The 15897-nt window shown below is 41.7% G+C and overlaps 1 protein-coding gene across 4 annotated transcripts in view; it reads right to left on the reverse strand.

The window, feature by feature from the left end:
• The window catches only part of UBE3A (ubiquitin protein ligase E3A), a 98136-nt gene that overhangs the window by 50529 nt on the left and 31710 nt on the right, over nucleotides 1-15897 (reverse strand). Inside the window, exons 3-5 of one of the 4 annotated variants that reach the window (XM_084628512.1) lie at nucleotides 15081-15227; nucleotides 14318-14371; nucleotides 5961-6005 (exon numbers count right to left, since the gene is read on the reverse strand). In XM_084628512.1, the coding sequence (XP_084484638.1) occupies nucleotides 5961-6005; nucleotides 14318-14337 (65 nt within the window). In that variant the 5' untranslated portion in view covers nucleotides 14338-14371; nucleotides 15081-15227. Of the gene's footprint in view, nucleotides 1-5960; nucleotides 6006-14317; nucleotides 14433-15080; nucleotides 15228-15897 lie in introns of all 4 variants that reach the window. The other 3 variants (XM_084628510.1, XM_084628511.1, XM_084628513.1) reach the window with 3 other exon arrangements.

The following is a 15897-nucleotide window of genomic DNA, read 5'->3' on the forward strand; positions in this document are numbered from 1 at the left end:
TGAATTATGTCCAGGTCAGCTTACAGCAGCACTAGGCCACATGGGAAACTGCACAGATGTTGCGTGCCTCCAAAACATGTATAGGTGCTCTTTTTGAACACCTCAGCCAACTGCCTAAATTGCCCCTTATGTCCTTGTGACGAAGTGGGATATATTTGTATCAAATTATAGACTCTATTTCGTATTATGCGTTTAACTTGTATTCTACACTTACCCAAGGCAAGTCTACTGAATTGCATTCCAAAAAGTAGCCCTGCCCAGGAGATGTTTGCACCACCTCATTGAAAGACTATCACTGAAAAGTCATCAAGCTACTGGATTTGATGGTCTCTAAGCTGCTGGCAACTCTCATGGAACAATGTTTTTTCACAGAGGGCGCCCACAGGGGATGCATACACAATTGAGGCAGAGGGTTGGAGAGTTCCAGTAGAGTACATGGCAAGAAGACAGGCTATTTAAGGCCAGAGGTAGTGGGAGCAACCATCGCCACCTATAAGGACTTGCCGAAGAGAGGGCAAGAGGGGCTCTGTTCAGCCTGAGCAGTGACCAACCTCTGACTCACGAAAGGGAAAGCTCAGACATGGGGAGGGTGTGCCTTGGTACTTTTTGTTGTTTTCAGAAATCTGTAACTTTAGTACTTTAAAGAGTAGAGTTTCTGTGCTAAAGAAATACCTTTGCTAAGCCTACAATCCTTGCTTTCCTGCTATATTGTCCCTAAAGGGGTTAGTTAAAGCAGAAGCCCAGTTGTCCACAGCCTAGGTAGAGCTTTGGAAAGCATATGTAAGCAACTGGGTGCTATGGAGATATAAAGCACAGGTTTCAAGGTCTGGGGAGTCTGTATAAAAGAGTCTCCCATGCCAATGAAGGACTCTGACAAGAGGTCTCGAAGTATGCTTGTCAGATCCAGAGCTAAAACAGTGACTAGACTCTGCCAAGACCCAGGGGACATAAGATGCATGTGGGACCCAGCAGTTGGGTACATTTGCAACAGACTGGTGTCCATACAGAGAGGATACTGGGCCAGGTTTTAATAGTCCTAAAGTAAGATCTTTTTGAAAGCAGGAGGCAGAAACTCCTAAATAAAAAAAAACACTTAAAAAAACACAAAGAAAGACTGACCTATAATAAATTACATAACCCTCCAGAGTCTATATGGAGCAGGACTGGTAAGTGATAAACCAATGATATATTGTAAATTTGCTTTATATTCATGTGCATATTTCATACGGTGTTCCAGGTATATTCATATTTATTTTTGTACACCTGTATTTTAAACTTGACGTTTTCCACTGTAAATTTATTCTTGCAACTTCACAGCAAGATGTTAAATTATGCAATACATTTTCAAAGAACAAGAACTGCAGGTAAGTAATTTGCTTTCTCCAAAAGATGTTCATCCCACTAAACTCTCCCTCTTGGAAACCCAAAGGCTTGAGGACTGTCTCCAAACTAAAACAAGGACTAATATGGAAATATGAAAACAGAAACAATGGATTTAAAATAGGGAAGGAAGGTACCTTCCAACAATGAGAAATTGAGGGTTAAATGCCAGAGACAGTCCCAGAATGAGAGGAAAGAGATATTTCCAAACAAAAAATACCTACTGCAGGGAGGGGGGAACAAAGTTTAAGCACCCTTAAATGGGGAACAGGCTCTGTAACACACATAATCCAGTAACGGATTCCTGCTCAGATGACAACTTTGGGTAACAATGCTTCATAAAGGCGGTGGCTTTGCAAGTAACCTAGGCACAAACACATTTTAGGCTGGCAGCTGAAGCAGCTCAGTCCTGAAGAGAGTCTTGACATAACCTTCAAGCTTCTGTGGCTGTAGCATGGAGAACAATAGGCACTCTTAGTGGAGGATTACTAAAGTTGCTACCAGTTATCAAGGGCCGTAATGGCTCTGAGTTGGGAAGCTGAATCGTGCTTTCCTGATGAACAGAGCATGACATTTCAAAGAAATCAGTGGCTCCCTCAATGTACTAATTTTCTTTGAATGCATGTGTTGCCTGGGCGCTGTGTGGAATTTCTAGTACAGCCTGGTGACAGTGAAACGCAGGACTCTGATGTGGAAGTATTGCTGTAGATATAGCCCCTCTTTAGACCTGCAAAGAAGGAACTGATGCCAATGCAGAGTCTTTGCATTAAATATGGGTGTTTGATTCAGAGGCCGTGGCCAGAGTGTTGAGCTATGTGTTGGATTTACTTGCATTTTTGGAAGAGACTGGGGTGGCTATTGGCCACTCTCAGGATTGAAGGCACACGGCGACATCTGAAAGCAGATGATACGATGTAAGCCCACCCAGTCCTTGACCAGACAAGTACTAGTCATGCCTCTCTGTAAGGGACATATACTTGGGGGTATTTTTGGAAGCTGCTGGAGTCTTCCTCCCTCCCTTCTTTCGCAAGTGATAATATGACAGAAATGCAGCATCAAAGAGATGACTATGCAATAAGCACAACCACAAGAAAAGTAGTGATGGAAACAGGAGGGCTCAAAACCCCTAGCGTTTCAAAGTCTTGACACTGAAAAGAATAAGCGGGGGGGGGGGGGGGGCACAGAAATGAAATGTCTCATCAACACACCCGGACACCTGTCTTGAAAGATGGCGAGAGGCATCAGTGGAGATCTGATGTAGTGTGAGAATCAGGACAACAGCCTGGAGATATTGATGAGGCAGGCAATAAGATCTTGCTGCATCAATGGAAACCCCCCCCCCCACAAATTAAGCTGGAACAAGCTTTGAAAGTGAGACTAATCAAAGGAGGAAATTAGAAAGGGATATTGTGTGAATCTAGTAAGGGGGCGGAAAGGATGAGGCAACTCAGCTAAGATAGCAGGGACAAACCAGGCACTTGAATGAGGTCTGTGAAAAGCACATTTATGACAAAAACTTGACAAATATGAGTCAATGAAGTATGGAGCTAGAAGTGGGAATCCAATGAAACCGAAACATTTGGATAAATAAAAGTTATTATGGGGACAAGAGCCCTGTTTCACTGGAGAAAAGGGAGGAGGAAATGCAAGGGAAGAGACACAAAAATGTTTCGTTTTTTTTTTTTTAAATGTCAATTCTTGATGTTTGGCAGTCACATGAAGAGGCGAAAATATCAAACATATAAAATGTACATTTTCCTGGTTTAGCTGAAGTGAATTAAAAGCATTTGGCTATCCATGATGCTGGCACATAGCTTTAACAGTCTAGGATCTGAGTAGAGAAATCACAGTAAACTAAAGTAAATCAATCTGCATATTCACAGTGCAGTTAGCAAAACTGAAAAGTGATTATGACAATCTCTGCATTCTAACTGGCTGACAGACTTTACTAGCTGGAGTACATGGATTGAACACTGTAGTTATTGTTCTAACCGTACAATGATTATGCAGATCAGACATCCAGAATCAGAGTGCCAGGAACTGCATAACTAAAACAAAATGTACCATTTTGTGTATTAAGAGCAACTGTGTCTGGCAGACTGCAGAAATTCTGCAGTCGGTGATGAATAACCATATGGTTATTCAGTTATGCAGTTCCAGGTTCTTCATTTCTGCAAGTGTAATATCCATATTCATTGTATACTTATTGCTCAAAAATATGCAGATCCTCAAAATCTGAGTGTCTAACAATCATTTTTAGCCGAAGTGCAGGGATCTGAATAATCAGAGTGATTCCAATCACTGTCTCATTAACTCATGTAACAAAATTTTTTCAGTCTGTGTGTAAAACAAACATGGCACCCTCAGATTCTCATTCCTTTCAGCTCCAAATTCTAAAAGAAAAAAAATCACAGAAAAAAACAAAAATGGGGCTGTCAAACTGTTGAAAGGAAAACAATTTTGACTCATTTCTCCTCCTACGCTTGATAGGTATTTTACAGCAGCTGAGCATCTTGCAGTCTTGAATGCATTTATCCTGACAATATGAAGCAGAGGGACTGTCCAACATGACATAGGAAGTCTGTGGCAGAGAAGGAACTGAATTTAAACCTAACTCCTAGACTATTGCCCTAACACTGAGTCATCCTTCCTCTATTAACTTCTTTTGGACCATCTCTCTTCATATGTCAGTTAGGCTCTTATATCTACAATATTTGTGTGTTTCTTTTTGTATTCTGGAGTTTTTCTTCCCAACTGTAGGAGAATTTAAAGAAACCTTGCTGAGAAGTGCCTTGCTGACCTGTAGAAAAGGAAGGTCCAAAAGAATTTATTTCCTTCTCAGTAGTTTTATAGCCTTTTTTCAAATCTCTTTTTCGTTTTGAAGTATGAATGAGCATTTCTGCATAACTTGAGCACGCTTCCAGTTAACCTGAAAATAATCAGGGCCAATAAAGTCAGCAGCCCTGGATTCTACTCAGCTCTTATAAACAGGGAACACATCTAATTATAATTATAATGCTGCTTTGGAAATTAGCTAACTTGCAAGTTGCAATAATCAATATGGAAAACAAGCACAAACTACATTATACAAGTTTCCATACCAGGTCAAGGATCGTTCTCTCTATTCTGCAACCCACTTCCAACAATATACAAAACCTGATGTTTTCTATTTTGCTAAGTATCTGACTAATCAAGTTGTTTTCAAATGTGTGCTATGAGATGTTAAAACTCTAGGAGTATAATTAGGGCCCTACCAAATTCATGGTCCATTTTGGTCAGTTTCATGGTTATAGGATTTAAAAAATCATAAATTTCATGACTTCAGCTATTTAAATCTGAAATTTCACAGCATTGTAACGGTAGGGGTCCTGACCCCAAAAGGAGTTGCGGGGGGGGGGGGGCGGAGAGGGGGAAGGTTATTGGCAGGAAGGAGGGTTGTGGTACTGCTACTGTTATTTCTGCACTGTTGCTGGTGGGGGAGGGGCAGCTAGGTTATGGGCGGGGAGGGGGGTTGTGGTACTGCTATTGTTACTTCTGCACTGTTGCTGGCAGTGGTGCTGCCTTCAGAGCTGGGTGGTTGCTGAGCGGCAGCTGCTGGCCAGGAGCCCAGCTCTGAAGGCAGAGTCACCATCAGCAGCAGTGCAGAAGGAAGGATGGCATGCTATGGTATTGCCACCCTTACTTCTGTGCTGCTGCTGGTGGGTTACTGCCTTCACAGCTTGGCCCCTGGCCAACAGCCGCTTCTCTTCGGCTGCCCAACTCTGAAGGCAGTGCAGAAATAAGGGTAGCAATATTGCAACCTCCCCCCCTTAAAATAACCTTGTGACCCCCGTGCAACTCCCTTTTGGGTCAGGCCCTCCAATCTGAGGAACACTGGTATCTTCCAGTGAAATCTATATAGTATAGGGTAAAAACACCCAAAAGACCAGATTTCACAGTCAGTGACACGTTTTTCATGGCTGTGAATTTGGTAGGGCCTTAAGTATAATTTAGAGAAACATAGTGGGTGAGAGAACACCTTTTATGGGACCACCTGTTGGGTGAAGGAGAAACTTTTGAGCTCAATAGAGCTCTTCTTCAGGAGTACAATTTGACATGCTATTAGGTCTAAACGCAGGGTTGTAAGTTTCAGATACTGTATTATGCTACCATCTGCTGGCTGGTACGAAATGAAACTTCTAAAAAAATGTTATTTCAGTGAGAATTATATTTCTAGACTAAGAACCAAATACTACTCTTTTGGAGAAAAATACTAAATTGGACATAGGTCTTGCAGAGACAAGGTGGGACAAGTATTTTTTATTGGACCAACTTCTGCTGGTGAGAGAGAGAAGCTTTTGAGCTACACAGAGGTAAAGATATTACCTCACTCATTTTGTCTCTCTAATATCCTGGGACCAACTCACCTACAACAACAGTGCACAGGTTTTGCAAGGAGACAGCCAAATGATTTTCTTGTTTGTTTTAAATGTACACTTAAAGGTTTATTTATTTTTGCAAAAAGCTGCTGTTGCATTTAGCTCAGAGGAGCGTTAAACATAATACACAAAACCCATCTAATTATTGCTTACTATACTTACATTCGGCTAGTTTCAATGTTTTCAGAGTGAGGTTCTCCTGGTGATCTGCAAGATGCAGAAAAGAAATGTTAAGAATCATTCTTTATTCTAAGAGACTAAAACATGCTGGAGAGGAAAATCAGAAAAGGAAATGTTATCTATATTGCTAGGTCTATAATGTTTATATTACCTTTAAACAGTATAAACAAGCAAATGAAATATGACTTGCTTATTCATTTTTATTAGTTTAGTTAAACTCTGGGGGAAAACATGGCTTATGTAAATATGTAATGACAAAGGCTGAGAATAAGATTAAGACAGGAACGATTCTCTAGTGAGAAAGGCAATGTTTTCAAAGCTCATAGGATAGGAAAGTATAAGAGATTTTTGTTGGTCATTTTCCCTTCCAGGTTTCACAGTCAACTATGGGCCAAATCGTCACAGCAAGTTCTGTATTAGTAAGTTGCACTGAAGTTCCTTTATCACCACAAAAACAGCTCTGTGCCAAATGGACTGATCTTGTACATGGTTGAGCCTTGTGTGGCGAGAGAGACAGAAAAGTTCAACAGAAACAAAGTGTGAAGCACCCAACACCTGAAGTAGCTGAGAATAGATTCTAGTCACCTCTCCCTCACAATGCTGTGTCCACAATGCTGCAGCCCTAGGCTTGCTGTAATCCCGCAGAGCTGTTGGTGGTGAGAGACTGGGGCGGTGTGTGTGGGAGGGGCGGGGGGGGGGGGGGTTACATGTATTTTTCTGCCCTTCCTTCCCAGCTTAAATAGATTGATGTTTTGGAAGGTGAACATTCCCAGCATGCCCCCCACATGTCATCACCCTCTTCTTAGTTATAGTGAAGCCAGCCCAGCCCATTCAGGTCACTTCCACCCCAGTGGGAGTAAGGGAGAAACTGCCTCAGCTAAAATCATTCTCCAGTACCAAAATCATTGTGTCAGCTATGAGAATTATCAACTCTCACAGCTGCTCCTGGGAGGGTGAGAATCAGCCTTTTCCAGATGAGAAGATGACTCTGTGATTGCATTATATAGCCTAGCAGCCATATGATTTAGTCCTAAATGCTTAGCTAATTCTCATTACAATGTTCCTGAGTAACTGAGATTTTTTTTTTGAAGAAAAGTTTTAACATGAAACACACAAGTGAATTTTTAGTTACAAAAATAGTTTATATTTGAATAGTGTGCAAGCTCACCTAAAACTATAAAAAATGATAAAGCAAATGAAATATAAGAAATAAATATGTACTGCCAAATCACTCTACTGCAAATACAAGTATCAGCCCTTATGTACCACAGTGATGTGCCACATTACAGAAAACTTAAGGAAAAAAAACTGTCAGCCCATCCAGTTGCTCTAATTTTTTTTTAATGTATTTACAACTGATTTTAATAATTTTATAATACTGTTTTATATAGCTTTAATTCTGCGTTTAATGTACTTGCATTGTACACATATAGCTAAAGATAAACCAAATGTTTCCATACTGATTTTTATTCTGTAAGCAACTTTTGCTACTATTAACTATGCTTTAATGTCTCCTCTGGGGATAAAGCTTGCTCTTCCACCCCTAAATTTTCTTACACAGAGCATAGGGATCATTCTCATTACCCCTCATATTCAATATGAAGGAAAAGCCAGTGGAGAGGATTACAAGGCATAATGGATTGCAGCTTAATTCAGTGTAGATGATAACTAACTTTGCCTCCTTTTTGTCAAACCCAGATCTGTGGAGTGTCCGTCTCCTAGCATCTGACTGAAATCAGAACCTGCATGAAAGCCACTGACTAAAACTCAGTCCAAACAAGACACAAGCGAACCTGACTGGGAGAACTGCAGCATCAAGAGGAATGGGCAGAGATTGTTTGATCTTTTCCAATAGAAAAGTTGGATGTTTTACATTAATACAATTTTATAGCCCCACAGCCTGATCCTCGTGAGCCTGAGTCAGCTGACCTCAGCTCTGAGACTAAGTGCTGCAGGTTTTTATAGCAATGTAGCCATACCTTAAGATGCTCTGTATGACCTTTCCACTCTGAAGTGGATCTTAATATAGTTGCTTGAGCCTTAGTTATTTCTAAGTCTTTACCAGAATAACACCTCTATACTTTTAATAGCTATATTATATGGCTACCTATAGTCATTCCACATGTAACTGAAAGTGGACTCTTTGAAGCAGAGAATTTCTGGTAGCCTGCCTAACTGAGAGGTAGTTTCTTCACTCATGCTCCATCATGAGGTAAGCGGAATGTCCGGGTTCCAGTAACACAGACACAGGTAACTAACCGCTTTCATGTTCTCTCCACAGGTATCGTTGCGGAGAGTGGACCAGATGATATGTCTGGGGCGAGAAAGCAGAAGGAGACTCCGCTGGTTGGAAGGCATGAGATGCGCTGTCCTGAGGTTGGGGGTTCCACGACCACCACCCCCAAGAGGAGAAGGCGGGTGGTGGTGGTCGGGGACTCTCTCCTCCGGGGGACTGAGTCATCTATCTGCCGCCCTGACCGGGAAAACCGAGAAGTCTGCTGCTTGCCAGGGGCTAAGATTCGTGATGTGACGGAGAGACTGCCGAGACTCATCAAGCCCTCGGATCGCTACCCCTTCCTGCTTCTCCACGTGGGCACCAATGATACTGCCAAGAATGACCTTGAGCGGATCACTGCGGACTATGTGGCTCTAGGAAGAAGAATAAAGGAGTTGGAGGCGCAAGTGGTGTTCTCGTCCATCCTCCCCGTGGAAGGAAAAGGCCTAGGTAGGGAGCGTCGAATCGTGGAAGTCAACGAATGGCTAGGCAGGTGGTGTCGGAGAGAAGGCTTTGGTTTCTTTGACCATGGGATGGTGTTCCATGAAGGAGGAGTGCTAGGCAGAGACGGGCTCCATTTTACGAAGAGAGGGAAGAGCATCTTTGCCAGCAGGCTGGCTAACCTAGTGAGGAGGGCTTTAAACTAGGTTCACCGGGGGAAGGAGACCAAAGCCCTGAGGTAAGTGGGAAAGCGGGATACCGGGAGGAAGCACAGGCAGGAATGTCTGTGAGGGGAGGGCTCCTGCCTCATACTGGCAATGAGGGGCGATCAACAGGTTATCTCAAGTGCTTATATACAAATGCACAAAGCCTTGGAAACAAGCAGGGAGAACTGGAGGTCCTGGTGATGTCAAGGAACTATGACATGATCGGAATAACAGAGACTTGGTGGGATAACTCATATGACTGGAGTACTGTCATGGATGGATATAAACTGTTCAGGAAGGACAGGCAGGGCAGAAAAGGTGGGGGAGTAGCACTGTATGTAAGGGAGCAGTATGACTGCTCAGAGCTCCGGTACGAAACTGCAGAAAAACCTGAGTGTCTCTGGATTAAGTTTAGAAGTGTGTGCAACAAGAGTGATGTAGTGGTGGGAGTCTGCTATAGACCACCGGACCAGGGGGATGAGGTGGATGAGGCTTTCTTCCGGCAGCTCACGGAAGCTACTAGATCGCATGCCCTGATTCTCATGGGTGACTTTAATTTTCCTGATATCTGCTGGGAGAGCAATACAGCGGTGCATAGACAATCCAGGAAGTTTTTGGAAAACGTAGGGGACAATTTCCTGGCGCAAGTGCAAGAGGAGCCAACTAGGGGGGGTGCTTTTCTTGACCTGCTGCTCACAAACTGGGTAGAATTAGTGGGGGAAGCAAAAGTGGATGGGAATCTGGGAGGCAGTGACCATGAGTTGGTTGAGTTCAGGATCCTGACGCAGGGAACAAAGGTAAGCAGCAGGATACGGACCCTGGACTTCAGGAAAGCAGACTTTGACTCCCTCAGGGAACGGATGGCCAGGATCCCCTGGGGGACTAACTTGAAGGGGAAAGGAGTCCAGGAGAGCTGGCTGTATTTCAAGGAATCCCTGTTGAGGTTACAGGGACAAACCATCCCGATGAGTCGAAAGAATAGTAAATATGGCAGGCGACCAGCTTGGCTTAATGGTGAAATCCTAGCGGATCTTAAACATAAAAAAGAAGCTTACAAGAAGTGGAAGGTTGGACATATGACCAGGGAAGAGTATAAAAATATTGCTCGGGCATGTAGGAATGTCATCAGGAGAGCCAAATCGCACCTGGAGCTGCAGCTAGCCAGAGATGTCAAGAGTAACAAGAAGGGTTTCTTCAGGTATGTTGGCAACAAGAAGAAAGCCAAGGAATGTGTGGGCCCCTTACTGAATGAGGGAGGCAACCTAGTGACAGAGGATGTGGAAAAAGCTAATGTACTCAATGCTTTTTTTGCCTCTGTTTTCACTAACAAGGTCAGCTCCCAGACTGCTGCGCTGGGCATCACAAAATGCGGAAGAGATGGCCAGCCCTCTGTGGAGATAGAGGCGGTTAGGGACTATTTAGAAAAGCTGGACGTGCACAAGTCCATGGGGCCGGACGAGTTGCATCCGAGAGTGCCGAAGGAATTGGCGGCTGTGATTGCAGAGCCACTGGCCATTATCTTTGAAAACTCGTGGCGAACCGGGGAAGTCCCGGATGACTGGAAAAAGGCTAATGTAGTGCCAATCTTTAAAAAAGGGAAGAAGAAAGATCCTGGGAACTACAGGCCAGTCAGCCTCACCTCAGTCCCTGGAAAAATCATGGAGCAGGTCCTCAAAGAATCAATCCTGAAGCACTTGCATGAGAGGAAAGTGATCAGGAACAGCCAGCATGGATTCACCAAGGGAAGGTCATGCCTGACTAATCTAATCGCCTTTTATGATGAGATTACTGGTTCTGTGGATGAAGGGAAAGCAGCGGATGTATTGTTTCTTGACTTTAGCAAAGCTTTTGACACGGTCTCCCATAGTATTCTTGTCAGCAAGTTAAGGAAGTATGGGCTGGATGAATGCACTATAAGGTGGGTAGAAAGCTGGCTAAATTGTCGGGCTCAACGGGTAGTGATCAATGGCTCCATGTCTAGTTGGCAGCCGGTATCAAGTGGAGTGCCCCAAGGGTCGGTCCTGGGGCCGGTTTTATTCAATATCTTCATAAATGATCTGGAGGATGGTGTGGATTGCACTCTCAGCAAATTTGCGGATGATACTAAACTGGGAGGAGTGGTAGATACGCTGGAGGGGAGGGATAGGATACAGAAGGACCTAGACCAATTGGAAGATTGGGCCAAAAGGAATCTGATGAGGTTCAATAAGGGTAAGTGCAGGGTCCTGCACTTAGGACGGAAGAACCCAATGCACAGCTACAGACTAGGGACCGAATGGCTAGGCAGCAGTTCTGCAGAAAAGGACCTAGGGGTGACAGTGGACGAGAAGCTGGATATGAGTCAGCAGTGTGCCCTTGTTGCCAAGAAGGCCAATGGCATTTTGGGATGTATAAGTAGGGGCATAGCGAGCAGATCAAGGGACGTGATCGTTCCCCTCTATTCGACATTGGTGAGGCCTCATCTGGAGTACTGTGTCCAGTTTTGGGCCCCACACTTCAAGAAGGATGTGGATAAATTGGAGAGAGTCCAGCGAAGGGCAACAAAAATGATTAGGGGACTGGAACACATGAGTTATGAGGAGAGGCTGAGGGAGCTGGGATTGTTTAGCCTGCAGAAGAGAAGAATGAGGGGGGATTTGATAGCTGCTTTCAACTACCTGAAAGGGGGTTCCAAAGAGGATGGCTCTAGACTGTTCTCAATGGTAGCAGATGACAGAACGAGGAGTAATGGTCTCAAGTTGCAGTGGGGGAGGTTTAGATTGGATATTAGGAAAAACTTTTTCACTAAGAGGGTGGTGAAACACTGGAATGCGTTACCTAGGGAGGTGGTAGAATCTCCTTCCTTAGAGGTTTTTAAGGTCAGGCTTGACAAAGCCCTGGCTGGGATGATTTAACTGGGAATTGGTCCTGCTTTGAGCAGGGGGTTGGACTAGATGACCTTCTGGGGTCCCTTCCAACCCTGATATTCTATGATTCTATGACAACTAAGGTACTCTCTTGCTGTCTTGCTCCTGGAGACCGTTTCCGGTATAAGGACTGTTCTCAGCTGCAGGCCCTTACTCCCTGGCAGTCTTATTTTCTTATTAGATTTCATTTATACTTTACCGTATATCTTGGTGGATTTCTGTACTTCACTTATTTCCATCAACCTATTACTTATTATTTGTATCACAGTAGTGCCTAGGAAGCCCCACTCTGCTAGACACTGAACTCACAATGAAAACATGGTCCCTGCCCAAATTGTATTGCAGACGTTTCAAAGTAACTTAAGTAAGTATTTTGTATTTTTAAAAAACTTACTGTATTACTTGGGTGCTATACAGTGATAGATGGTGCAAAAATACTGAAATATTCTGAAACTCTTTAATTTCAGAGCTTTTTTCTTTTTTTAAAAACTGATATTAATACACAGTCCTAAATGTACTCTGACCAGGTAACCATATAACTAAATTTATAATTATGCTGAAGCTGTAATTTTAATATTCAGAACCATTGGAAAGAATGGACAATGTGCACGTTTACTTTCCTCTACCTCAATATCTTCTCCCTTTAAGTCATTTGTTATCACCAGCTGATTTTTAACATTTTAAGTCTGCTACTGTTCAATTTTGCTTGCTATGGGGGTCAATTTCCCTCTATTCATTTAAAAAGAAGACTAGCAAAATGACTTCTGCCCAGCAATGAGACAAATACAACTTTCTAGTCTCCTACTCCCAATGAACAAGCAAGTTTCCTTTGTAACATCGAACATCCAGCAGCTGTCTAGAAAAGAGTCTCAAGATCTTTTCTGAATGTCACCTTAAAAGCTGCAATATTAAACTGTCAATATCCATGTGCTAGCTGACTTAAATTGAAATTACACACACTACACTATAGTGAGCCAGTTCCATTCACTTCTACATTTTCATAAACTAATGGGAAGGCAAAAAATAGTTGCTGGTATTAGGGGAATTGAAGATCAGCAGCAGCAGTTTCCAACAACATAATGCAGCAACACATTCAAAGTGAGAAGGGAAACAGAAGAAAGCAGAGACACCAGGAAAACAACAGCAACAAAAATAAAATAAAAGGAAACAGGTACCAGTCTTTGGCACCAATTTGCTGTAGAGTATATCCAGTATATCCCTATAATCTATATTCATCCCATCTGGTCTTCCAAAAGGTGACATCACTAGAGAGTAGGCACCCAACCCCAAGCTGTCCTACAGGCTGACCAGTTTATTTATTTTTAAAGTAATAGAGACCTTTATGGTTATGGAAAAATCAAGCAACTTCAGAATAAGCACAGGAGCTCACAGAATCGTTTCGGTAGATACAAAGTGCAAAATCCCTATAAGTATTTTTTCCTAGGTTTCCAGCGGTACTGTTTACAATATGATTTAGTTAATTATTATTTTTCTCATTAAACATCAGAGATTAAAAAGGACAGGACATGTTTTTAAAAAATAAAAGATGTAAGAATCATGTCAAGTTTAAAAAACTTCAAGCGAAGCTTATAACACTAATTAAAACAGTGTGGGAAATCAATCATTACAGGACTGGAAGTTCACGAATTTGATGAGCAGCTATTTATTAATATCAAAAAATTAACAAAATATAGTACTACTTTTCTAAAAATGTAAAATACTGAAGACAATTACATTATACTTAAACATGCTGAAATGTTTTCTTTCAACACCATTTGTTTAAAAATCTGAACAGAAGAGTTAAGTTACTTTACAATAACAGTTTTAACAAGACCCCAAATGCTCTTACAACTTTCAGTCTTGTATTAGATTGCAGAAACAGTGATCACAAGACACCAACTAATCTGAATACTGCAGCATGAGCTAGCAAATTCAAATGATGGCTCACTTCCAACAACACTGGGAGCAACTTCTCCATTCTGCAAGCCACTCCTTTTACCTCCACTGTAACTCCCTAGGAGAGAAAAGTAAAGGTATGCAAGTCTACTAAATTTCAGTATCATCAAGTTTCCTGGACTAATGTTTTTAGCAAATACTCACTACTTAAATGCATATTTTAATAAGAGGCTGGCAAGATATTTTTCATTATTTTTTATACTGTTATAACAGTAGTTGGAGGCTTGAAATTGTGATCTGCTTCTTACCAATGCTTTTCTTAGATCTTTGGCATACAGTGGTTTGCTGTTGAAGGGTAAACATGAGTCCTAGGATGCTGACATTTCAGGCAGCATAGGGGAGAATTACATGGACTTTCATATTAACACAAGAAAAAGTATAGGTCAAATGTTAGGTCTCGACTAACCATCACACTGTCCTTTCAAAGGCTACTTGTATTCCATTTATACAATTACCTTCAAGTCATATGAATCAACTATTCTTTAAATTAAGTATTACACTAATGATAATATTTAGTTAATTCACAAAAATACCATTAAATCTTTTTATGTTTACCTTTTACAAGTTGTGGCCATTCGGTGACATCGGGGTGATCACAGTTTTGAGTCACTGATTAAAAACAGGTTGTCACACCAGTCATTAAGTTGGACTAAGCCTAGGCTTAACAACTCTAAATAAATAAAAACAGTTAAAAGTCCTTAAAAGTTAACATTTCCAGCCAGTACACTGAATAAACATAACACAAAGATAAAATAATTACAGATGCTAAAAAATAGTTTTAGCTGATAAACTTAATGCTATGCTGCCAAAAAGAATTATAGGGCCATTCAAGACCAGCTATGATTTCTACTTTAATTCACTATAACAGATGGTACTGGTCCATATAAATGAACTTTAATACTAACCCTGAAGTTTGTTAGCTCAGTAAAAAAACACACGCAAACCTCACTGACCAATGGAAGATACTTCATTTCAATATAAGGAACATTCAAAGATTTGGAAACATTACATAAACATGAATTACAGTTCAGTTCTCAGTATAATACTATATTTGATACTATGTTTCCTTAATATAACTCAATTTTAATTTGTTTCTAGAAAGATTGTTGGGTTTCCAGGAACTTCCATATAGCTTATTTTTTGCTATGTGTTTCATCTAAAAATAAGCAGAATGATCGAAGTCCATGCATGAAACTGGTCGGATATTTGACAGGAGCAATAAACTTTACAGTGTTTGGACATCTCGTTAGAGTGTCAGCCCCATTTATAGTACAGATTGTGTAGTCTTCTCCTTACATTTAAAAAACAATTATTTTACCTGTCAATTTTTTCCTGTGATGTGTCTCCAGTGGCATAAATTGTAGGGTTGGTCCTCTACTCTGTCAGGCAGGTGGCAGCCAATGATAACTCAGCAATACTCGTGCCCAAAGCGCCCTTGGACCACCCCAGCTGATTACTTCCATGTCTGAAAAGGAACCAGTTAGTCTCTTACCTATTTCTATTATCTGTCCTAAACTAAAATTAATGGTTAAAAAAACAATCCTCAACACTTAAAATCACCCCATTCTCTCCTCCTCCATCCCACTCCCACACTCCTAGCAGGACTGGATGGGAGTATAGTACAGAAAAAAATGTGGATCCTATATCCTGTGATGGAGTCAGCTCACAAAAAGCAATTAAAAAGCAGAAATTTATCTAAGTTGATCTCTTAGTCCAGAAGGATTAATTCAAGACAAGCACTGCCTTTTGTTTAAACATGTGTATATGCTACTTATACACTTAGTGAGTGAAAAAAAATTGATTTTAGTTTCTTCTAAAAATAGTGATCAGTTAACAGTCAGTGGACACAAGTCCAGGACTGTGCAATAGCTAGGAAGTTTCCTTCAGTGAGCTCTCTCTCTGACCGATACAGACCTTAAGGCTCTAACTAGCATTATCTTCACACACACATATGAACAAAGGTACATGGCCTACTGAGGTAAAAAAAAGGCTCCAGCATTCTGCAGCTGACTACCACATCTGCTAATGGCCAAATCACACAATTATTTGGTGAATAATCAGGGAGTGCATTGAAGGCTTGATACATGTCACCCAGCGAAGCCCCCTACTTTCAGCTGAACAGGTCACAAGAACCC

The sequence above is a fragment of the Lepidochelys olivacea genome (genome assembly GCF_965140295.1).
Source record: "Lepidochelys olivacea isolate rLepOli2 genome assembly, chromosome: 1".
Taxonomy (NCBI): Eukaryota; Metazoa; Chordata; order Testudines; family Cheloniidae; genus Lepidochelys; species Lepidochelys olivacea.